The 23,012-nt window shown below is 48.5% G+C and overlaps 1 protein-coding gene across 2 annotated transcripts in view; it reads left to right on the top strand.

Annotated features, from left to right (window-relative positions):
- RETREG2 (reticulophagy regulator family member 2) overlaps window positions 1–22,134 on the top strand; it is a 230,571-nt gene extending 208,437 nt beyond the window's left edge. For both annotated transcript variants that reach the window (XM_085650099.1, XM_085650100.1), the window contains exon 9: window positions 19,064–22,134. In XM_085650099.1, the coding sequence (XP_085506225.1) occupies window positions 19,064–19,806 (743 nt within the window). In that variant the 3' untranslated portion in view covers window positions 19,807–22,134. The remainder of the gene's footprint in view (window positions 1–19,063) is intronic.
- Window positions 22,135–23,012: the final 878 nt, after the last annotated feature.

Raw genomic sequence — 23,012 nt, 5'->3', positions numbered from 1 at the left:
TCCCACCATTTAGAAAGTTCAATACGTCTCAACTTTTCTAGTCGTTTCAGACGCGCCATTACATCCGTGGTTTTGCTTTCTGGAGTGACTGTTACAGTTCGCTTATTGCCAGATACATTGTCGCAGAAAATCGATAATGCGGCTTCCTCCCGCTCCTTAATTTCAGCAGCTGACATTCTTAAACAATTTGTTTGTGGGACAATCCACGCGCACAGAACCGCCAAAGTTCACGAACACTGAACTGTGTGTGACCGTTAAATAAATGCGACTCAGCTGAGAAACAACACGCCGTTCCGAGTCGGCTGACCCGAGACGTGTGGAAGACCGGCTGAGGTGAGCGTTTGGCTGTACGGCGCAGGGGAAAAGGGAAAGCCATTGAAACATTTATTTAACGGTCACACACAGTTCAGTGTTCGTGAACTTTGGCGGTTCTGTGCGCGAGGATTGTCCCACAAACAAATTGTTTAAGAATGTCAGCTGCTGAAATTAAGGAGCGGGAGGAAGCCGCATTATCGATTTTCTGCGACAATGTATCTGGCAATAAGCGAACTGTAACAGTCACTCCAGAAAGCAAAACCACGGATGTAATGGCGTGTCTGAAACGACTAGAAAAGTTGAGACGTATTGAACTTTCTAAATAGTGGGAGGCCAAATCATTGCACCGTTACTTGGAAGTAAAAAGGATTCCGAGAGGGCTTCGAATCCTGGTAGCGCCCACATATGAGGATCCCAATCCCAACATGCTGAGGGAGTGGTCTGACAACAGCCAAGAATCGTCGAGCAGAATGTTGGCGATCCTCATTAAATACGCCGAAATAGACCGTGCCAAAATCCTGGAAGAAATTGATCAAATTATGGATATGTTGAGCAAGGAGCCAGAACAAGAGAGCATTGTGAAATTCATGTCGGAAATGAAGGAACGCCTGACTAAATTGGAAACATCTATTAAAGAAAGGAAGGCACAAAAGTTTGTGCGCGATAAAAATGACTATGATCGAGGTCAAATTTACACGTTTGCAAAAAAGTTTGAGACCATGAGGAATTTACGAATGAATACCAGTATGTCATCTAGCCATGTACGTCATTCTGAACAAAGCAGTATTCCAAGCTCTGAAGTTGACACAGATGTGGAAGAAGGACCAAGTAATATGGCGGGAACAGCGATTCCATCTGTGGTTGACGAATTTGATTTTTTAAGGGAGGAACGGCGTTTCAATCTTGTTAGACCTGTCCGCCCTAGGGTGACCTTCCCTGTGTTTTTTCGCCCTTGCCTCATTTTTCCACCCTCTTTTTGGTTGGCTCTAGGTCTTCGGGCACCTTACCATTGCTGGTCAATGTTAAGGTGCAGGTGCTCTCTACCACTAAGATGGCTGCCACAGACCCCTGCTACTGCGGAGCGGTCTTTCAAGTAGCGCCCTAGTTGCCAGGAGCTGCCTAGAACCCTTAGGTATTGTGACATCACTAGCCTGGTTCCCCTGACCATCCCTAGAATGTAGAAGGCCCTGGAACCTTCCGGAATAGAGGGAGGTCACCTGACCTGGGAGTATAAATAGAAAGGGCGGGAAACTTTCTAGTGAGTTGATGAGGTACCACTGACCTGGGGGGGACCCTGTGCTGGAGTTTAGGCGGAAGGGGGAGGGGGCACCTATACCACTAGGGGTGACTAGGTCTAGGCCTTGCCCGCTAAGCTGCGTGAGGATACCTGACCAAACCCACTGACCTGGCCCAGTGTGAGGGAATCCCCTAGGGACCATCAGGAGAGGCCTAACTGGCAGCAGCCTCCTACTCAAACCCCCATCCCCCGAACTGACTAACTAACCCCTTGTCAGGAGAAAGGGCCGTGTACCATCAGCGCCATAAGGAATCATCAGCTATGAAGAACTGCTGAAGCGCTATGTCAGAAACCTCCTGAAGCGCTATGTCAGAAACCTCCTGAAGCGCTATGCCAGAAACCTCCTGAAGCGCTATACCTGAAGAGCGCCGTAACCCCCCTGAGGCGCTGACACCTGAGGCGCTAACTCTGAAGAGCGCCGTAACCTTCCTGAGGCGCTGAGCCCCGTCGAACTAACTCTTTGAAGCACCTACATCCCCCTAAGGCTGGGAAGCGCTAAGTGCCCCGATACACCGCCGCTGCCCGAGTCCTGCAGCACGAGAGCCAAGACGTAATCGGGTGCCCCAGACTCACCGCTGCTGCCCTAGGTGACTGCCACTGTCAGGAGGGCCGGCCGCCCCGCTCGAGGGCCCCGCGTCCGCTGAGGAGAAATAGGCGGTGTTATCCCCTGACGATCGCAGCCGTTCCCAGGAAACCCCCCTCTATCACGTGACGAGAGCGCCGGCCGCGTCTCAGGCCTCGCCCCCGCTCCCGCCCACGTCCAGCCTCCACAGAGCGCCGTAAGCACTCCCTGCGAGCGGCACTGCAACGGCGGGGGTGAAGCGACTCCGGGACTTCCCTGACATCGTAGAGGCCTGCGCAAGGGCCCCGGAGGGCCGAAGAGAACAGGTAACATCCCCGGGGAGGGGGGCGGAGATCCCAACAGCGCGGGAGGGCTGCCGAGAAGTCTCCAGTCTCACCGGAGGCAGCCCCCGCATCCGCCCCTCCCCGGGAAAGTCTAAGACTGGGCCGAGGGTGCTGAGGACACGCCGAGAGAAGTGGGACATCCCGGGCCTTAGCACATCGAGTGTATGAGGTGGGGAAAGAGCCACTAGGACAGCGCCAATGTGCCATCTGGAACCCCCCTTTTCCACTGAGGTGACTGTAAGCCATACCAGATCGTTCCTGTTACAAGGGGATAAGAACCCCAGTTATCGTGTCACTAGAAGAGCGGGTTGAAGAGCTAGTGGATTGATGAATTAATGTTGATTTACGGCATAAGTTGTTCACAGATATTAATGATTTCATGCTGATTTCCTCTATATGATATACCTAATGGATTAATGAATTCATGTTGTTTTACTGCATAAGTTGTTCACAGACAGTAATGAATCCATGCTAATCTATTGCTTATGCTATTCAAAGATAGTAATGAGTTTATGCTAATGAATTACATATGTTATCCGCAGATAGTAATGATTCCATGCTAATTTTCTGAATAGGAGTTATTTATAGATACAAATGAATTTATGCTAAATCACTTCCTGCTACGACCTACTACATAAAAGGTTTTGTTTTTAAACCCAAGTGGTGTGGTGTGTTATCATTGCGTGCGTAACTCTGCTTGGTTGGATGTGCGTGCTGTACGACTACGTTACACCAGAGGCCTTCGGGAGCCTTCCTGCCACGAGCCAGGCTACCTTTGTGAATTGGCAACCCCAGTTCCAACATAATTTGGTGGCAGCGGTGGGATGACAAACCTGTAGTTGTGCAGCACCCTTCAGTGAAGCAGAGTACGCCGCAATTGGACACCTATTGTTTTAGCAAGCATAGCCAGGTGGCCCCTACTGTCTAACGGTGTGCCCAGAGGATTGCCCTAGTTGTTACCTACGTCCTGATATTCACTCATATTGTCTGGGTCCCCACCTGTCAGAATGGAGTTCCAGCTAGCCAACATAGAGGAATACTCGGTGGTTCAGCTGAGGAGTTTCTGTCAGGGGATGGGGGTGGCAGTTGGGAAGAGAGCCAAAGGAGAAGAGCTCCGTAAAGCCTTACAAGCATGGGTATTAGCCCACCCAGAGAGGAAAGGGGACGAGGAGCCAGAGGAGCAAGGGGCCTTAGGGGAGGCGGGCACGTCAGGAGAACTAGACCTGCTGCATGTTGATGTCAGTGAAACCTTGTCGCCAGGGAGACGTTCTGGGGCAGGTAGTAGTGTGTCTAGAAGGAGTGCCTCGCCGGAGGAATATGAGGACAGGAGAGAGGAGAGGTTACTAAGGTGGGAGCTTGCAAAGTTGGAAAAAGAAAAGGAAGATAAGAGGCTAGCAATGGAAGAAAGGAAGCTTGCGCATGAGCTCCAACTCAAAGAACTGGAGTTGAGAGCATTACAGATCAGTGCGCAAAGGAATGTAAATGGTGGCAGCGTACCAAGCGTACCAGAGGTTCCACGGGAGCCTAAATTCTACCTCCCAAAAGATGTGATTGCTAGTTACGGGGTGGGGGATGACATCAACCGGTGGTTGGAGGCGTACGAAGTATCCCTGAAGGTCCATGGGGTGCCCACAAGCTACTGGGGGGGTGGCCTGTACAGATATATACCTCCTGTAGTGAGGGACACCCTCCTGTATTTAGAGAAGGTAGACCAAACCAACTACCCGGTGATGAAGGAGGCCCTGCTTAAAAAGTTTGGCCTCACCCCTGAGAGATACCGTCAGAGATTCCGTAGCAGTCACAAGCTAACCACGCAGAACTGGGTGGATTTCTATGATTATGCCCGGAAGGCCTTAGATGGATGGGTGCGTGGCAGCGAGGTGCAGGATTTTGAGGGTCTGTACAATTTATTTCTGAGAGAGCACCTCTTGGATAAGTGTTTTCCGGAGCTGCGCCAACACTTGGTGGACCGCAAGTTGACCGACCCCCGGACACTTGCGGAAGAGGCGGACACTTGGGTTAGTACCCGAGTGACCTTTAAGGGTTCCGGGGCAGATGGCCCGAAGGGTGGACAGAGCACCCCCCAGAGGAAAGAGGGGGGAGATAAAAAGAAGGAGCTCTCCCGAGGCCCACCAAACAGGCAGTTTGGGAAAGGTGTAGGGACCCCCTCTCAGTCCAGTTTCCCAAAGTCCACTCACCCTGACAAGGGTCAACCACCCAGAATAGTCAAGTGCTATGAATGTGGGGAGGTGGGACACTATAAGGGGGATGCCCAGTGTCGCAAAAGAACTCCCGCCCCCACAGGAGGTAAGCCCCCTGGGGTGGCTAGTATAGCGCTTGGGGTGGAGTTGCCCCTAGATAGGGAGGGGGAGTGGACAGGCCTGACCCTTGTCTCACTGGGGGATAGGGAAGAGGTTCCAGTGATTTCCTTACCATCGAATACTGCCAAATACCGGCAGAGGGTGCAGGTGAACGGACAGGAGGTGGAGGCTTTGAGGGACACAGGTGCTAGCATGACCACCGTAGTAAGGCGGCTGGTGTCCCCGGAGCAGTTGATCCCTGACATGTTCCATCCGGCCGTATTGGCCGATGGCAGCCTGAGTCATTACCCGGTGGCTCAGGTTTCCTTTGAGTGGGAAGGAGTCATAGGCCCCTTAAAAGTTGCCGTGAGCCCTGCCCTGCCGGTGGACTGTCTGCTCGGGAACGACTTGGAGACCAATATCTGGAAGGAAGTGGAGCTACGAGCCCACACAGAAATGCTGGGGTTACCAGGATGGGCCTGTGTGGTCACAAGGTCCATAGCTGCCCGGCAGAGAGCTCACACCGAGTTGGAGCCCGAAAGTACAGCCCAACCCGAAGTTGGACCAGTAGAGGAGGTGGATACCCCCCGTGGGGTGGAAGAGGAGCCGGCGGTTGTGGCTCCAGAATCCGCGGAGGTGGATGTTGTTCCTGTGGGGGACCTGCCTATCCCGGCCGGTTGGTGCGTGGAAGGAGGGCCTACCCGGGAGGAATTTCGCCGGGGCCAGAGAGAATGCCCCACGCTTGAAGGCATGCGGCGACAGGCCACAGCTCAAGCGACTAATAAGGAATCTGGTAATTACCACGTTTACTGGGAGGATGGCCTCCTGTATAGCGAGCCGAAGGTTCCGGTGCATGGATCTTCAAGGGCCTTAGTCGTGCCCCAATGCTACCGGACCTTTTTGCTGGAGTTAGCCCATGAGATACCTCTAGCTGGACACCTGGGCCAGGACAAGACTTTCGCGCGGTTAGTTCCGCATTTTTATTGGCCCAGGATGAGAGTTGCCTCTGACACCTACTGCAAGACCTGCAAGACATGCCAGGCAAGTGGCAAAACAGGAACCAAGGTGAAGGTCCCCTTGGAACCGCTTCCGGTAGTCGGGACCCCTTTTGAGCGGGTCGGGATCGACATTGTGGGACCATTGGACCCTCCGACTTCTTCGGGACACCGGTTCATCCTGGTGTTAGTGGACCACGCCACCCGGTACCCGGAGGCCATTCCTCTGAGGACCATCACTGCACCCGTGGTGGCGCGGGCCCTAATGGGGATTTTTACCCGAGTGGGATTCCCCAAGGTCGTGGTGTCGGATAGGGGCACAAATTTCATGTCAGCCTATATGAAGGCCATGTGGAAGGAGTGCGGGGTGACCTATCGGTTCTCCACTCCTTATCACCCCCAGACTAACGGACTCGTAGAGCGTTTTAACAAGACCTTAAAGGGGATGATCCGGAGCCTGCCAGAGGACTTGAGGCGGAAATGGGACATCCTCCTCCCTTGCTTGCTATTTTCGTACCGCGAGGTGCCGCAGAAGGGAGTCGGGTTCAGCCCCTTTGAGCTGCTCTACGGCCATCCCGTTAGGGGGCCCCTCAGCCTTGTCAAAGAGGGATGGGAGAAGACTTCGATGAAGCTTCCCCGGGATGTTGTCAGCTATATGCTGGCATTCCGCAGCCAGATGGCCAAGCTGTGGAAGGAGGCCTCAACCAATCTAGAGGCCAGTCAAGCCGTCATGAAGGAGTGGTATGACCGCAACGCTCGGACGGTGGAGTTGGATGCTGGACAGAAGGTGTGGGTCATGGAGCCTGGGGAGCTTAGCGCCCTCCAGGACCGATGGACTGGTCCGTTCGAGATTGTGGAGCGGCGAGGCCAGACCACCTATGTAGTAGACTTGAAGACCCCCCGGCAACCCCATCGGGTGTTCCACGCCAACCGCCTGAAGCCGCACCATGAGAGATCGGAGATGACCCTCCTCATGGTGACGGATGGAAGCGAGGAGGAAGAGAGCGAACCTCTTCCTGACCTTCTGGCGGCCCACGAAAAGGATGGCACGGTAGAGGGAGTGGTCCTCTCCCCATCCTTGACCCCGGAGCAACGGAGGGACTGCCGCCAGGTACTGGAGCAGTACGCCTCGTTGTTCTCCCTCACGCCTGGAATCACACATCTGTGTACCCATGACGTGGACACAGGGGACAGCCCACCGGTTAAAGCCAAGTCTTATCGGCTGTCCGACAAAGTGAAGAATAGTATCCAGGGGGAGGTGACCAAGATGCTGGAGCTAGGAGTTATCGAGCCCTCCAGCAGCCCTTGGGCAAGTCCGGTAGTGTTGGTGCCGAAAGCGGCCCCACCGGGCACCACACCAGAACTTCGGTTCTGTGTGGATTATCGGGGTTTGAATTCCGTCACCAAGACGGACGCTCATCCGATCCCTCGGGCGGATGAGCTGATTGACCGGCTGGGAGCAGCCCGGTACCTTAGTACCATTGACCTGACGTCAGGGTACTGGCAGATTGCCATGGCGGACGGAGCACGGGAGAAAACGGCGTTCTCCACCCCCGAGGGCCACTTTCAATTTAAAGTGATGCCCTTTGGGCTCAAGAATGCTCCGGCCACGTTCCAGCGGTTGGTGAACCAGGTGCTATCTGGCATGGAGTCCTTCTCAGCGGCCTACCTGGACGACATAGCTGTCTTCAGTAGCGGCTGGGAGGACCATCTGCAGCATCTCCAGGAGGTGCTGCGGGCTCTGCAACGAGCTGGTCTAACCATCAAGGCCAGCAAGTGCCAGATCGGACAGGGATCTGTCGTTTACCTGGGACACCTGGTGGGCGGGGGTAAGGTGCAGCCCCTCCAGGCCAAGATTGAGGCCATATTGGCCTGGGAGCCCCCCAAGACCCAGACTGAGGTCCGAGCCTTTCTCGGACTCACTGGATATTACCGCCGGTTTGTCAGGGGGTATGGAACCATCGTTGCCCCCCTGACTGAATTGACATCTAAAAAGCAACCACGGAAAGTCAACTGGACAGCTGCTTGCCAGGAGGCATTTGACACCTTGAAGCAGGCAATGTGCACCGCCCCGGTGCTTAGGACTCCTGACTATACCAAGGAATTCATCGTGCAGACAGACGCCTCTGAGCATGGTATAGGCGCTGTGCTCTCGCAACTGAACCAGGATGGCCAAGATCAACCGGTGGCTTTTATATCTAGAAGGCTCCTTCCCAGGGAACAACGGTGGAGCACCATTGAACGTGAAGCCTTTGCGGTGGTCTGGGCGTTGAAGAAGTTGAGACCATACCTTTTTGGTTCTCACTTCCTCATACAGACCGACCACCGCCCCCTTCGCTGGCTCATGCAAATGAGAGGCGAGAACCCAAAGTTGCTAAGGTGGTCCATTTCCCTACAGGGGATGGACTTTCGGGTGGAACATCGGCCCGGAGTTGACCACGCCAATGCGGACGGTCTCTCCCGGTTTTTCCGCCTTAGCGAGGAGAGCTCCCTAGAGGTTGGGTAGGTCTCCCCACTTTCGGCTGGGGGGGGCGCCTGTTAGACCTGTCCGCCCTAGGGTGACCTTCCCTGTGTTTTTTCGCCCTTGCCTCATTTTTCCACCCTCTTTTTGGTTGGCTCTAGGTCTTCGGGCACCTTACCATTGCTGGTCAATGTTAAGGTGCAGGTGCTCTCTACCACTAAGATGGCTGCCACAGACCCCTGCTACTGCGGAGCGGTCTTTCAAGTAGCGCCCTAGTTGCCAGGAGCTGCCTAGAACCCTTAGGTATTGTGACATCACTAGCCTGGTTCCCCTGACCATCCCTAGAATGTAGAAGGCCCTGGAACCTTCCGGAATAGAGGGAGGTCACCTGACCTGGGAGTATAAATAGAAAGGGCGGGAAACTTTCTAGTGAGTTGATGAGGTACCACTGACCTGGGGGGGACCCTGTGCTGGAGTTTAGGCGGAAGGGGGAGGGGGCACCTATACCACTAGGGGTGACTAGGTCTAGGCCTTGCCCGCTAAGCTGCGTGAGGATACCTGACCAAACCCACTGACCTGGCCCAGTGTGAGGGAATCCCCTAGGGACCATCAGGAGAGGCCTAACTGGCAGCAGCCTCCTACTCAAACCCCCATCCCCCGAACTGACTAACTAACCCCTTGTCAGGAGAAAGGGCCGTGTACCATCAGCGCCATAAGGAATCATCAGCTATGAAGAACTGCTGAAGCGCTATGTCAGAAACCTCCTGAAGCGCTATGTCAGAAACCTCCTGAAGCGCTATGCCAGAAACCTCCTGAAGCGCTATACCTGAAGAGCGCCGTAACCCCCCTGAGGCGCTGACACCTGAGGCGCTAACTCTGAAGAGCGCCGTAACCTTCCTGAGGCGCTGAGCCCCGTCGAACTAACTCTTTGAAGCACCTACATCCCCCTAAGGCTGGGAAGCGCTAAGTGCCCCGATACACCGCCGCTGCCCGAGTCCTGCAGCACGAGAGCCAAGACGTAATCGGGTGCCCCAGACTCACCGCTGCTGCCCTAGGTGACTGCCACTGTCAGGAGGGCCGGCCGCCCCGCTCGAGGGCCCCGCGTCCGCTGAGGAGAAATAGGCGGTGTTATCCCCTGACGATCGCAGCCGTTCCCAGGAAACCCCCCTCTATCACGTGACGAGAGCGCCGGCCGCGTCTCAGGCCTCGCCCCCGCTCCCGCCCACGTCCAGCCTCCACAGAGCGCCGTAAGCACTCCCTGCGAGCGGCACTGCAACGGCGGGGGTGAAGCGACTCCGGGACTTCCCTGACATCGTAGAGGCCTGCGCAAGGGCCCCGGAGGGCCGAAGAGAACAGGTAACATCCCCGGGGAGGGGGGCGGAGATCCCAACAGCGCGGGAGGGCTGCCGAGAAGTCTCCAGTCTCACCGGAGGCAGCCCCCGCATCCGCCCCTCCCCGGGAAAGTCTAAGACTGGGCCGAGGGTGCTGAGGACACGCCGAGAGAAGTGGGACATCCCGGGCCTTAGCACATCGAGTGTATGAGGTGGGGAAAGAGCCACTAGGACAGCGCCAATGTGCCATCTGGAACCCCCCTTTTCCACTGAGGTGACTGTAAGCCATACCAGATCGTTCCTGTTACAAGGGGATAAGAACCCCAGTTATCGTGTCACTAGAAGAGCGGGTTGAAGAGCTAGTGGATTGATGAATTAATGTTGATTTACGGCATAAGTTGTTCACAGATATTAATGATTTCATGCTGATTTCCTCTATATGATATACCTAATGGATTAATGAATTCATGTTGTTTTACTGCATAAGTTGTTCACAGACAGTAATGAATCCATGCTAATCTATTGCTTATGCTATTCGAAGATAGTAATGAGTTTATGCTAATGAATTACATATGTTATCCGCAGATAGTAATGATTCCATGCTAATTTTCTGAATAGGAGTTATTTATAGATACAAATGAATTTATGCTAAATCACTTCCTGCTACGACCTACTACATAAAAGGTTTTGTTTTTAAACCCAAGTGGTGTGGTGTGTTATCATTGCGTGCGTAACTCTGCTTGGTTGGATGTGCGTGCTGTACGACTACGTTACACCAGAGGCCTTCGGGAGCCTTCCTGCCACGAGCCAGGCTACCTTTGTGAATTGGCAACCCCAGTTCCAACAAATCTGCGCCCAAGACCTCCCACAAATGTCAGGTCACAAAGAGCAAGAGGCAGAGGAGGAAGAGGCGGAAAGGCTCCAAATTTTACAAACGAGAAAGAGAAGCCCAAAGCAAAGGGCAACAAATGAGCGATACCAAAAGTACAGCAATAGTCAACTTGACGGACATCGTGCTTTCTGAAAAAGAAGAAAACATCTTAAAACTTGGCCTTTCGTACTGTCCACAAATTGACATGGATTATGTCAAAACAAGGGTGGATTTATTCAAATTTGTCAGAGCGTTAAAATTGAAAAAATATTTTGCAGTTGCCCCAAAAAAACTCACAACACCTGCCGCTGCTTGTGTCCAAATACAACATGAGAACTTGGATGTTGACGACATGAATCTAATGTTGGAACTGCAGAATCTTGGACATTTGGAAGTTTCCAATACTCAATCCAGTGATTTTCTGGATGTACCCAGCACCAGTGACCGAATGTCAGTAGTGGCCTCCAGAGAAGGAATTGGCATGAACATTGAGACATTAACAGACTTTAAGCCGGTCTCGAAATTCACGCCCATTACAGCAAGGGATTCAGTGGATGTGTTCAATGAGCTGGTCACCAATGACATCAAGAATTTATGTAAATCATTAAAGGCAAAGAAAAAATCACCTACTCAACAGTCTAAGGAGTACTATAACTTGGTAAACAAATTGAACAATAACAATGATTGCATCGTGCGTAATGCAGACAAGGGGGGTAATGTGGTTCTTTGGGGCAGGCAGCAGTACCTAACAGAGGCATACAAACAGCTTACAAATAGATCCAATTATGTTAAGGTAAAGGAAAATGTCATGGAAGAATGTTACTCTATGTACAATTCCTTATTGGGGGAGTGGAATCAACAAGGCCTAATTAGTAAGGATGAAATGTCCTTCCTAAAAATTTCATGTCCGACCACTCCAGTTTTATATTTAATTCCAAAAGTCCACAAAGATATGTCAAACCCTCCTGGTCGTCCAATCATCTCGGCCATAGGGAGTGCATTTGAGCACATTTCCAAATTTGTCGATTCGTTCCTATGTCCTCTTGTTAAACTCCTACCATCATTCATTCTTGACACAGGTGATTTTTTACGTAAGATCTATGATATTCCATGGGAAGATGATTTTTTATTGCTTACCATAGATGCCACAACGCTATACACTAGTATCCGCCATAAAGATGGTTTAAATGCTTGTCGTCATTTTTTGGGTAACCGTCCCGCTAGGTTTTGGCACCATACCCAAATGATATTCAAAATTATTTCCATCTGTCTTGAGAATAATTTTTTTCTTTTCAATGGCGAACTGTACCACCAAATATGCGGAACCGCGATGGGCACCTGCTTTGCCCCCAGCTATGCGAATTTGCATATGGGCTGGTGGGAGGAGCAGGTGGTCCAATCGCTTTGGCAGGATGAGTGGCAAAATAATGTAATTCATTGGAGTCGTTACATTGACGACCTTTTTATCATTTGGGAAGGCACCATAAAAGATGCAGAGGAGTTTGTGAACAAACTCCAAACAAATGATTTAAATCTGAAACTGACCAGTGAAATAAGTGCTTGTGAGATTAATTTTTTAGATCTTACTGTATATGTCAGTGATGGTAAATTACAGACTAAACTCTACCGTAAGGCCACGGATGGAAACACACTGCTACACGCTACTAGTTTTCATCCAGTGAAATTAGTCAGGAGTATCCCCTATGGGGAATGTCTCAGGGCTCTACGTAATTGTAGTAAAGAACAGGATTTTGAAAAAGAACTATCCTGTTTGAAGTCCCGTTTTCAAGCCAGAGGGTACTCAACAACATGTTTGAACCAAGCGGCCTTCAAAGTTAAGCAGAAAACTAGGGAGCAGATATTGTTCAACAAAGATAGCAAGTCAGCTAAACCATCACAGTCAGAGCCTAATACGTGTAGATTCATCACTACATACAACAACCAACAAAATGCACTAAGAAACATTATCTACAAGCATTGGAATATCATTCGCAATGATCCTGTGTTGGGTAAATCCACACAAAGACGACCACAGTTTACTTTCAGAAAAGCCAGATCCCTTCACCAATCTCTAGTCAGCAATATGTTACCCAGTGAGACTAGGGTGAAACCGAACAGTGCATGGTTAACCAGAAAGGATGGTTTTATCAAATGCCTGAAATGTAAAGCATGCAGCTTTGGAAAAAATACAACCAATTTTCCAGTAGGCTTTGATCATAAGTCTGTACAACTAATAAAAGGGAAATTTTCCTGCAAAACAGACTATGCAGTATACGTGCTTCAATGCCCTTGTGGGTTGAAATACGTAGGTTCCACCATCCTTCCGGTCCACAAAAGAGTGTTGCAACATTTGCGAGCCATTAAGAATGGGGATAAATCCTACCCCGTGGCTCGGCATTTCGATCAATACCATACCAGAAGCGCTGAAGGTCTCTCGTATTTTGTTATCGATGCCGTCCCTGTTAGCAGCAGGGGAGGTAACAGGGAGAAAAAACTTCGCAGACTTGAATCTTGTTATATTATAAGACTCAATACTAAGATCCCGGACGGGTTAAATATGGAAGAGGATCTGCATACCCACTTATAGGCTCCTCCCCATCCCCTCCTTTTTTAAGGTTTTTTTTATGTTTTGTAGATATTTGGACACTGTTACATTACAGACAATTTGTGTTTCACAGGTTTAAAGTATGTCAATTTTATGCATTTGCCCACTTGGGCTGTATTTCTATTGAACAATGAATTGTGATCATCATAATCCTATCTGAACGCATTGGGTTTACTTAAACAAAAATGGTTAATTTGCTTTCGGTTTTTTCAACCGGATTAGGCCATTATTGACCACTTTGGTCGGCAATGTAGTTTAAAATGCTTTACGATGATGATCTTATGTTGACGTAAATAATTACAATGTAATTTTGCATTGTGATATAATGAAATTTAAAATGTAATTTATTAAGAAAAGCACTTAGCTAAAAATGTACTTGGGTATTTTACCTTGATTAACCTGTGACCCACCATGAAAAACTACTAGTCTGTTGTCCATTTTTTATTGGTGTAGTTCTCATGTGACTCGAGCACATTCACGGATAAAAAAGCCACTGTAACTTTATTGCTTTGCTAGTGAACAAGCCTGCAGGACAGGCGAAACGCGTCTAGCATTTTCAGCTGGCATTAAAACTTTAATTTTGCGCACAGACACGGCGTCGATCACTTTTGTTGGTAAAAGTTTGGTGGATGTTGATGACCGTGATTGGGAGGTCATTGCTTCGACGCGCCCTTTGGTTTGGAGGCAGCGGGTTTTCCCATTCGCCTGTGGAGTGTGTATATATATATATATATATATATATATATATATATATATATATCTCCAACAAAAGCTTGCCTGCTGTAGGAGACCCACACGAGGAGGAAAGATTTGCCTTTTATTCAAGTGAAGGATTACATGCGGGAGGGGGAGTGCACGTAGCAGGTGCCCTCGGAACGCATCTGATGACACAATTGCCATGGTTGGTTGTTTTCTCGAAAGCTAATGCAGGAGGGAAAAGTGCATGGAACGGGTGCCCTCAGAAGCATCTGTGACTCCGGGTCGGGCAAGTGAGTAGCTGTCGTGCCTGCAATGCCAGCTATGACAAAAAGTAATTAACTAGAGAGTGCTTTGAAACTGTAAATAAAACGTGCAAAGTAAGGTCACATGTAACAGGGGCAGTTCTCATGGGAGGTTACAACCATAGATAAGGAGGGACTACTAAAGAAATTAACCAAAGAAAACCAAGCATTTCCAAAAGACAGTCAAAGGAGTCAATTTAAAACCTGGGCGGAGCTTAAAGCCTATATTCTGAATGCAGCATGTCTCTGAGAGCCGACTCAAGCGCTGCCTAGGCGAGACATAAAAAGGTGCATTTTCACTGCATAAATGTGATGTCTGTTTTTAGCATTTCCCTCAAAATTTGTTCTTCATTTTCATGTGGAGACATGTGGGGATGTTGGTTGGTTGTTCATTTGAGGATCTCCACAGATTACAGTAATTTGCAACAAAAACTGTAAATAAATGAGTAATGTTAGCAGTGTAAGCACTTTCAAGTTTTGTATGGCTGTATAGGTAAGGGAACAGTGTCCATGCTAGTTACACTACACCGAACACCTCCTGGCGTTTAGATTGCAAATGAACAACAAGGAGTTCTTAGTCAGGGCCATATTTACATTTTGTCTGACTCAGTCACCCTGGCGAAGGACTTAACCTCTGCCATGCTAGGACTACTCCGCCCGCCAAATTTAGAAACAACAGAGAAGCTGATGGTCACTTAAAAATTGACAGGTGCCACCGTCACAGTGGTTTCTGTCAATGCCTTGTTACGTTTGACACACTACCCCATCAACCTGATGGACCCGTCCAACAATAGTTTTTTTTTTATTGGCTAAAACAAACTCCGAAAGCCGGATTTTCTTCTTTGGGGGAGTTCTCTCCCATGGCAAGGGGGTCTTTTGAGAGTTTGCACTGCCCCTTACTACAATGGTTTTCCAGGTGATGACGGCTAGTGAAAACTGGCCTGTATGTCTGCACATCTAATTAGGTAGGTGGGCATAGGTTAGCCGCAGATGGCCCCTCCTCTTTCGGGACATGGGAGGGGTGCAACCACGCCAGAGATGGTGTAGTCTTCCCCACGGTTAGACCAATCAATCAAACAACATTTGAATAGTGCAGCACTGTCACCCCTAGAGGTATTTGGTGCTGTGGATGCTACGTTATAATAAAGGTCAAAAACGAGAATAAAGGTCATAGCTGAAAGAGGCAAAATACAGGTCAAACTTGCAGAAAGAGGATAAATAAAGGGGAGGAACGGGCAGAGAAGAGGCAGAAAAACAAGCAGAGGCACAAAACCAAAGGCAGTAGAGGGTAGCAGACCACGGGAAAGCCGAACAGCAGGACCATCGCAGGGTGAGCTAAAACGAGGACCTGCTCAATGGGGTCACGCCGGTGCCTCTATTAAGTAGATCTTGGAGGTAGGGCGGGGCGATGGGACGAGGTAAATGTCAGGAAGTGGAGGAAAACAGTAGAAAGAGGCAAAATGAATGTCCGGAAAAGGCAGAATAAAGGTCAGATATGAGCAGAAGGAGATAAAATAAAGGTCCCAAATGAACAGAAATAGACCGAATAAGGGTGAGATAGGAGCAGTGAGACACGAGCTGAAAGTGGCAGAATAGAGGTCCGAATCGAGCAGAAAGAGGCAAAATAAAGGTCAGAAACTAGCAAGAAGAGACAAAATAGAGGGCAGGCATGAGCAGAATAACAAGCAGAATGAGCAGCAGGAGGCAAAATAAATAAAGGTCTAAAACTAGCAGAAGGAGGCAAAATAAGCAGAACGAGCAGCAAGAGGTAAAATAGAAGGCAGGAGCGAGCAGAGAAGAGGCAGAAAAACAAGCAGAAAGCGAGCAGAGCAGGATCAAAACCGAAGGCAGCAGAGGGTAGCGGTCTGCGCCCTAGCTGGACAGGGGGACCATCTCGGGAGGGAAGGGGGGGGGGGGGTGCTAACTGGTCCAAGGATCGTCATTCCTCAGGCCATCAATGGTCTGTCCGCATATATATATTGGGCGGCCAGACAATTATTCTCACAGTTAGGATAGTCTGTTGTCATTGTGAGGTTATCCTTACCGCCACAGATATGATCTGGTACTAATTTCTTTAAGTAAATCCACTGGTTCCGCTGGTTGGTTTTAGCACCTCCAGAAATGCTAGCTTCAAAGCACAAATACTTACCTAAATATCTGAATTTTGACTCCAAGACTACAGAAGGTCAGCCATAAAGCCACGTCAAGGCACCAACCGCTTCATGGTTCATTCACACGCGATTCACCTACCGCACACAAGACTTTCAAAATGCCGGTCAGTGGCCCAATCTAATAGATCAGTGCACTCACATCAAAATACCTTTGCCATTCAATGGCCCATCACATTCATACGCCACAGGACAGATTCCCCATTCAAAGCTACCTCTCAACCAGTCATCAACCAAATTGCACGCATAAACACCACAAACAAACCTCTATAGGCAGATGTCCAGACATGTTGGCAGTTGGTGCATCCACAGCCTTTGCAGATGAAGAAACAGGTTGCCGACATTTTTATCACCTGTCAAGTAACCGCCTCTATTTTGAACATTACAGAACGCATGCCTAGTGTACCTTTACTAATAGCTCCCATGACAGCCATATGAGGATCAAGAAGACATGGCTTATATGCATCTTTAGTGCACTCACTAGGGTAAATCAAACTCCTTCCATTTTGTGGATGCAAGTTGGGGGTCTCAGAGTATATCACTGAGGTGTCATTCCTCAAACTGAGTGAATATATTTATCTTTAGATAGGCAGACCTGCTGGGGAATACTGCAAAAGTTCCCTAAAAAGAGCATCATAAACTATGAAGAACGTTCGTTTTTGGCACTGAGGGAATGCAGCATATGTCACAACCATTGTTATGTGCACTGCTGTGACTCTTAATGAACTGAGCGTCTACCAATTTCTGACAGATGATGAACATCTGCAAACTGGACAAACATTTTACCCATAGGTGTAGCGTTGAGTGCAGAATTCGCTGTCATTTACATTTTTTTTATTATTTTTTTTTATATAGTGAAGTGCACTATCACCTGAGTGTGTATCTTGTCACAGACACAAGAGCAGTCAGGGCTGATCCATGGATTAACTGAGTTGAAGAGCCAAGAGTTCATTTCCTGTGGACTGAGCCAATTTTAGAGACTGTGCAATATGTGTAGAGGCCGGTTATTCTGCCCTTTTGGAGCAATTGGGAGAATTCACTTCTCCTTGTTCTGGTGCTGCTTATGCATTGAATGTGTACGAGTCTGGCGAAGCAAAGGTGTTTGGAAGGTTTCTGAAATCTAAGGTATGCTCGACCAGTGATGTGTAAGGCTTTGAATCTGAGTTTTAGGAATGTGAAAAGAGTTGTGAATGGGAAATCAGTGAAGCTGTTTGAGGTGCAGGGTGTGTGCCTGTTGGGATGTTGAGAGAGGAGGTTGCCTGCTGCATATGGTTTGGAGTCTTCTACTTAGTTGAGTGCAGGAGGAATTCAGATATGGGTTGAGTGTGGCGCCAATGGGTTTGAATCCGTAGGCGAAGATAAAGTGATAGCATGTGTATCTGTAGCTGTCCTACCTTTACAAACTGCTTTCTACCTTTACAATACCCTTGTGAAAGCACACGTAGCCTTAGCTTTTTCTACCCTTTCTTGTCTCTGTCATCATCAAAGTCCTGACGTATCCGTATACTGACCAAGTGAATCTTTACTAACGCCTTCCTTCGCTAGCTGCTTGATGCTCAAGACGTGTCTTTCATTCACCTTTAGCTCACCCACTGTGCTAAATCCAACTACTTCCAGTCTGTGGATGCAAGTTGGGGGTGTCCAAGAATACCTCCAAGGCCTACTTACCTCGAACTGAGTGAGCACATCTACCTTTGAAATAAAGGCAAACATGCCTGGAAATACTGCCTAAGTTCCCTAAAATAATAAGCCAAACAAATGTCCTGTCGAACTCATTCACTGACACTTCTACCTTTGCTTTGAAAGTGTGAAAATTCAATTAGTAACTTGTATCATAACCAATATTATTGAAAAAGGGAACAGGACAAAATATCTTGTATGATGATTGTGTTCACAATTTTATTAAAAGGAGAATGTGCATTTCATTATGTATTCAAACTAGTGCAGTCGACGCAGTGTTCTGACAATGAACAAATATATACACAACAACCTAGACGAAGAGAGTGAACAGATCCCAAGGTTGCATAGGATTTTATATCTAGCAACGTAAGCAGAGATCTGGTCTCTTCATATATGGTATCTCTTGATGAAGCATAACCCGTTTTGAAAGCAACTTAGGGAGGGCATGTTGATTTTTTTCGACCTGTAGTTAGTCTTCAGGTTTCATGCGAACAAAATTTGTCTGACTAAAGTTCCCTACAAACCGTGGAATCGTGAGACCTTCAATAAGGCATCCTGTAAGCAATCCGTGGAATAATCCTTCAAGAGGTAGTCTACAATCTATACCCGGTTGCTTGGTTAGCTGGACAGTTGCAGTGGGGTAAACCAATAATTTGGGAGAAGTATACCTATGTATTGTGTTGTGAAAGTGGTCACACCTACACATACAAGAGTATCCCTAGACAAAGCCAACAATGCAAAACAGGCTGCCTGGTTCCTTAGACGGTCCCGTAGAGGTCATTCTTCAGGGGCAAAAGCATGCCTTTCACATGGTCATGCCGTCGCATGACCTGCAAATAATGTTGTGCTCTTTGAGTTAATTCCCTTTGTGTGGTTATGCAGATGTTTTTATGAGTCCTCATGAGCGAGTTCCTGTTAATAGCATCCATGCTCCATTTTGTCCCTGTGTATTCACATCTCTGCTGGCAGTGATGTGAACACTGAACTGTGCTTGTGTATGATGCCCACTATTTTAGTCGAGCGATAGTGTCCCATAGTATAAGAGTACAGCTCTGCTTTTCTGATGTAGCAAAATCATTCTGTGGCTCTCTTTCTGACGGCACTTTTTAATTTTCATTTCTGACCTGTTTCAGACCTTGACCGTCAGAGCCTGCACAGCGACCCTGAAGAGTCTTTCTCCAGAGACCTGGCGGACTTCCCCTCAGTGGAGGAGTATCATTCCAGAGACCAAGGGCCATCTGGTGAAGAGGATGCTTTTGGCGGGCCCTCTGAATTGGAGCAGGCCAGGCATGAGCTGGACTCAATCCAGGCTGCTGATAATTCAGAACTAGCGGCACTTCGGCTTACCTCCCCACTCCACTTTGTGAACACGCATTTTAATGGAAATGGGGGTCAGACAGCTGCCCCTCTACCGTCTGGAGACGTGCCCAGCCTTGACTTGACTATTGAGGCTCTAAGTGAGGAAATTGTCACCACTGCCATTACCACGGTAGTTCAGAATACCCTGTCTGCCTTGCTGAGGTCATCGGAGGCCAGTGAAGCACCTTCCATCTCAGAGTTTCTGCCTACCAAATCTGGAGAAGAACTTGGCTTTCATACTGAATTGGCAGAGAGTGAGAAGGCTAAGGCGGTCACTACTGAAGTAGAAGAGGAGGATGTGGAAGATACAGATGACTTTGAGCTCCTAGACCAGACAGAGTTGGAGCAAATGCACCAAGAGTTGGGGCTTGGAGGACCAGAAAAGGAGCAAGAGATGCCCACAACTGAATCTCCGGACACCCCCATTTCTTTTTCATCCTCTTCTGCCACCTCTACACCATCCCCAACTGAGCTGCCAAAGCAGGAGGTGCCAGAGGGTGGGGAGACGGACTCCTAGTCTTCCCATCCATGAAACAAGATAAAGGGAGAGAGTGGTGGTCCCAAGAGAGCAATATGCAGAAATTGGTTTCCTAATGTAACCCAAGGGCAAAATTATCCCCTACAAAGTGTCCCCGAGACAATCCAAATTCTAATCCTTGTTAATCACCAATAGAGCTAAGATTTGCGATCAAGCTCTGAGTTGTAGCACTTGAACGGTGCCCTGAAGCAAGGAGAGGACAACACAAAGGTGGAGACGAGCTAGGGGAATTGGCATAGTGGTGCTATGATAGCTTACCCAGAAAGCCATGGCAGGCAGGGCAGGCAAGAGAAAGGGTTATGGGTAACGTGATTCAGCATTCTAGGCAGTTGGAGGAGATATTAGTGGAAGGTAGTTTTATTTAGCTCCATATTGAAGAGCAGGTCCAGGATAGATGTTCATGAAAATGAAGCTAAAAGCCAGGTGCCATGTACACACAGACACGCTAGAGTACCAATAGATTCCAGGATGGAAGTCCAGGGTAACAAGATGTTCAGAGTTTGATATTACACAACAAGTAAGTTTGGGTGGAGGCGCCTTCATACGTTGTAGGACAACTCTTCCATTGCATTACATGGGTTGTAAGTTGGACATGCTTGATTCTAGATATGATCTAGGCTGAGATGCCCTCACAGAGAGATTCTAAACTGGAATTGCCTGGGCAGAAAGATCTGAAGTTGGAGTGCCCTGCTCAGCACTGACTTTACAGGATGAAGCTCCCGGTCACAGAGGGTTAAGATGGCTGGGGTTAATGGAGCTTCCTAGATATGCTATGGCTGAGAGCTTCTGGGAGAAGAAGCCTTGGGAGAAGTGAGAGTCTAGGTTAGAGCTGCCCAGATGTTGTAGAGATCATAGGATGGGATACCCAAGGGCACAGAGAGGTTCTTGAAAGGATATTCCCTTCCACTAATTGTATATCGGCTCTAAATGCCATGGGACACAGGGGTCCTAGGTTGGCAAAGTGAAGTTCTTGAAAGTATAGGAAGAGAGGCTGTTGGATGGAAGTGTCATGGATAAGGCAGATTGAAGTATGAATATATTTTGATCAAGAGACAATGCAAGTTGGAGAAAACAAGGCAGAAAGATTCTAGGCCAGAGGTGGCATAGCAGGGTATGGTTTTAGGGGTGAGCTGTCCAGTCACAGGTTCTATGGTGACAGGTGTAGTGCCAGATTGTTGTGCCAGATTGTGGTTCTTTGGCAGCGAAGTAATGGCAGTGTGAGGATTGAGCTACCCAGGCATACAATTCTAGTACGGCAATGCACACATACAGAGCCTATGATGGAGAGGGTCTTGAATGGAGCTACCCAGGTAGAGAGGTTTTGGGGCAGACGTCCTTGGATACATTTTAAATGACAAAAAGATTCTTGGAGAGTCCCTTCCACCATTTTGGTGTGCATATGGAAGGTCCAGAAGAGATTTTCTGGAACGTTGAAACTATGGCAGAGTGATGTTCAAGGGTGGGCCTGCCTGGGAAGGGAGTTTCTAGGATAGATCTGTAATGGCAGAGTGAGATTTTAGGCATCATATACTTGATTACAAACAGAATTTAAGATCGAAGGGCCTGGGCACAGAGAGGTTCTTGGAGAAGACTTCTGTGGCAGAGTGAGGTTTTTCGGTGCACTGCCCAGAGTCTGTGATTCTGAAATGGGAAGGCAGTGCCAGAGTGAGGTATGGGGATGTAGATCCGCAGGTAGAGAGGTTCTAGGAAAAATACTTTTGGGTGTATTAAAGAGCGTATGTGGAACCGTTGATCTAGTAGGAGGAACTGTAATGTAAAGCCAGGTTACCGCTTAGCAGGGGCTCTGGTCTCGGACGGGAGTGAAGATTAGTGTCCACAACCCTGATCTCAGTGATTCTAAGAGTTCAAATTCTGGGTCTAAATGACTGGATTTGGTATTCTGAGGGTCTTGGTGACATTGTGGGGTTAATTTCTGGATATGTGGTTTAAGTTTGTATGTCTGTGTGATGCTGAAGTTATGATTCTCATAGCACTCTGTCCTGAATCTCTCTTTGTGACCACAAAGTTGTTCTCTGATCTGTGTGGCCATCCTGGTCTAGTTTATGGGTGTGTTTGACCCCAAGGGGTCCAGTGTGCAGACCTTAGTGACCGTAAGGGTTCAGCTTCTGGATCTATGCAACCTCAAAGTTTATTTCCAACGTCTATGTGGCCGTGAGAGTTTAGGTCCCTCGTTCACTACTCCCCTTACTACTTTTCCCATCCTGAGAAAAGTAGAACCTAATGTGATTGGCTAACACAAATTGCATTTTGAAAGGGTCTTATAAACTTTACATATAAATTTGCAAATGAGTTTGTCTTTTTAGAGGTGCTAATTTAATTTTTTTTTTAAAGTACATTCAGCATGGGAGAGGTGGAGGAGGTTGGCACTTGAGAGATCGTAAACATTGCATCTTATTGAAGATTAGAACATTGGAATGTTGAGAGTGTCATTGAAGATAATGGCACAGCAGCAGCTGCCAATATAAACTGGTACAGACCCCTGCTCTCGACTTTTCAAAGTCCTAATACCCATCCTATGCCATTCTCTTTCCTCTGCCTTTCCAAAATATATTGAGTGAGCAGGGGAAATCAAAAGGCTGAGGCTGCGTTACTGGGTACACCAGAGCCTTCCCTCTCCTCCTGCCATTTCTTACAGTCACTAGAGCCTTGGAGGGAAGGAGGAGGAATGCTGCTTAGCTCCTGGCTCTACCTGGCTCGGGTCTGTGAGAAAAAGCAGTTTCAGCTGAGCATAGGAAGAAGCATGGGCCATGTTCAGCCCCCTTTCACAGCTGTGAATGTTCAACATCCGTGGCTCTGTATACGGCTGTTACCTGTTGAACAATCACAGCAACAGCTGTAAAACAAAGGTTTCGGAGCCTCATAGATTTCGAGCCCCAAAAGGCCTTTGTTTTTCGAATTGGAACTTTCTGCCCTCAAGGGGCGCAATGTTCTAATAGCCTTGTAGCCCACCGTAGCAGTTTATACCGGCTATTAAAGGCCCACTCCCTGGTTAAAGGTCCGTCTTCAGCTCATGCCGTTGGCGATGGAGCTGCCTTTACCATAAGGCTATATTGTTGTCTGTTTTAACGATTTTAACATTTAATTTCGGGCACTGTGTGGGAAGGAAGGATCTGTTGTGTGAGTAAGTGAAAGATTGACATGAATGGCTTAAGAGGGTGCTTATG

This window comes from Triturus cristatus, chromosome 3_2 (genome assembly GCF_964204655.1).
Source record: "Triturus cristatus chromosome 3_2, aTriCri1.1, whole genome shotgun sequence".
Taxonomy (NCBI): Eukaryota; Metazoa; Chordata; class Amphibia; order Caudata; family Salamandridae; genus Triturus; species Triturus cristatus.
Note: the sequence above shows the minus strand (reverse complement) of the source record. Positions and strands in the feature narration are given on the sequence as shown.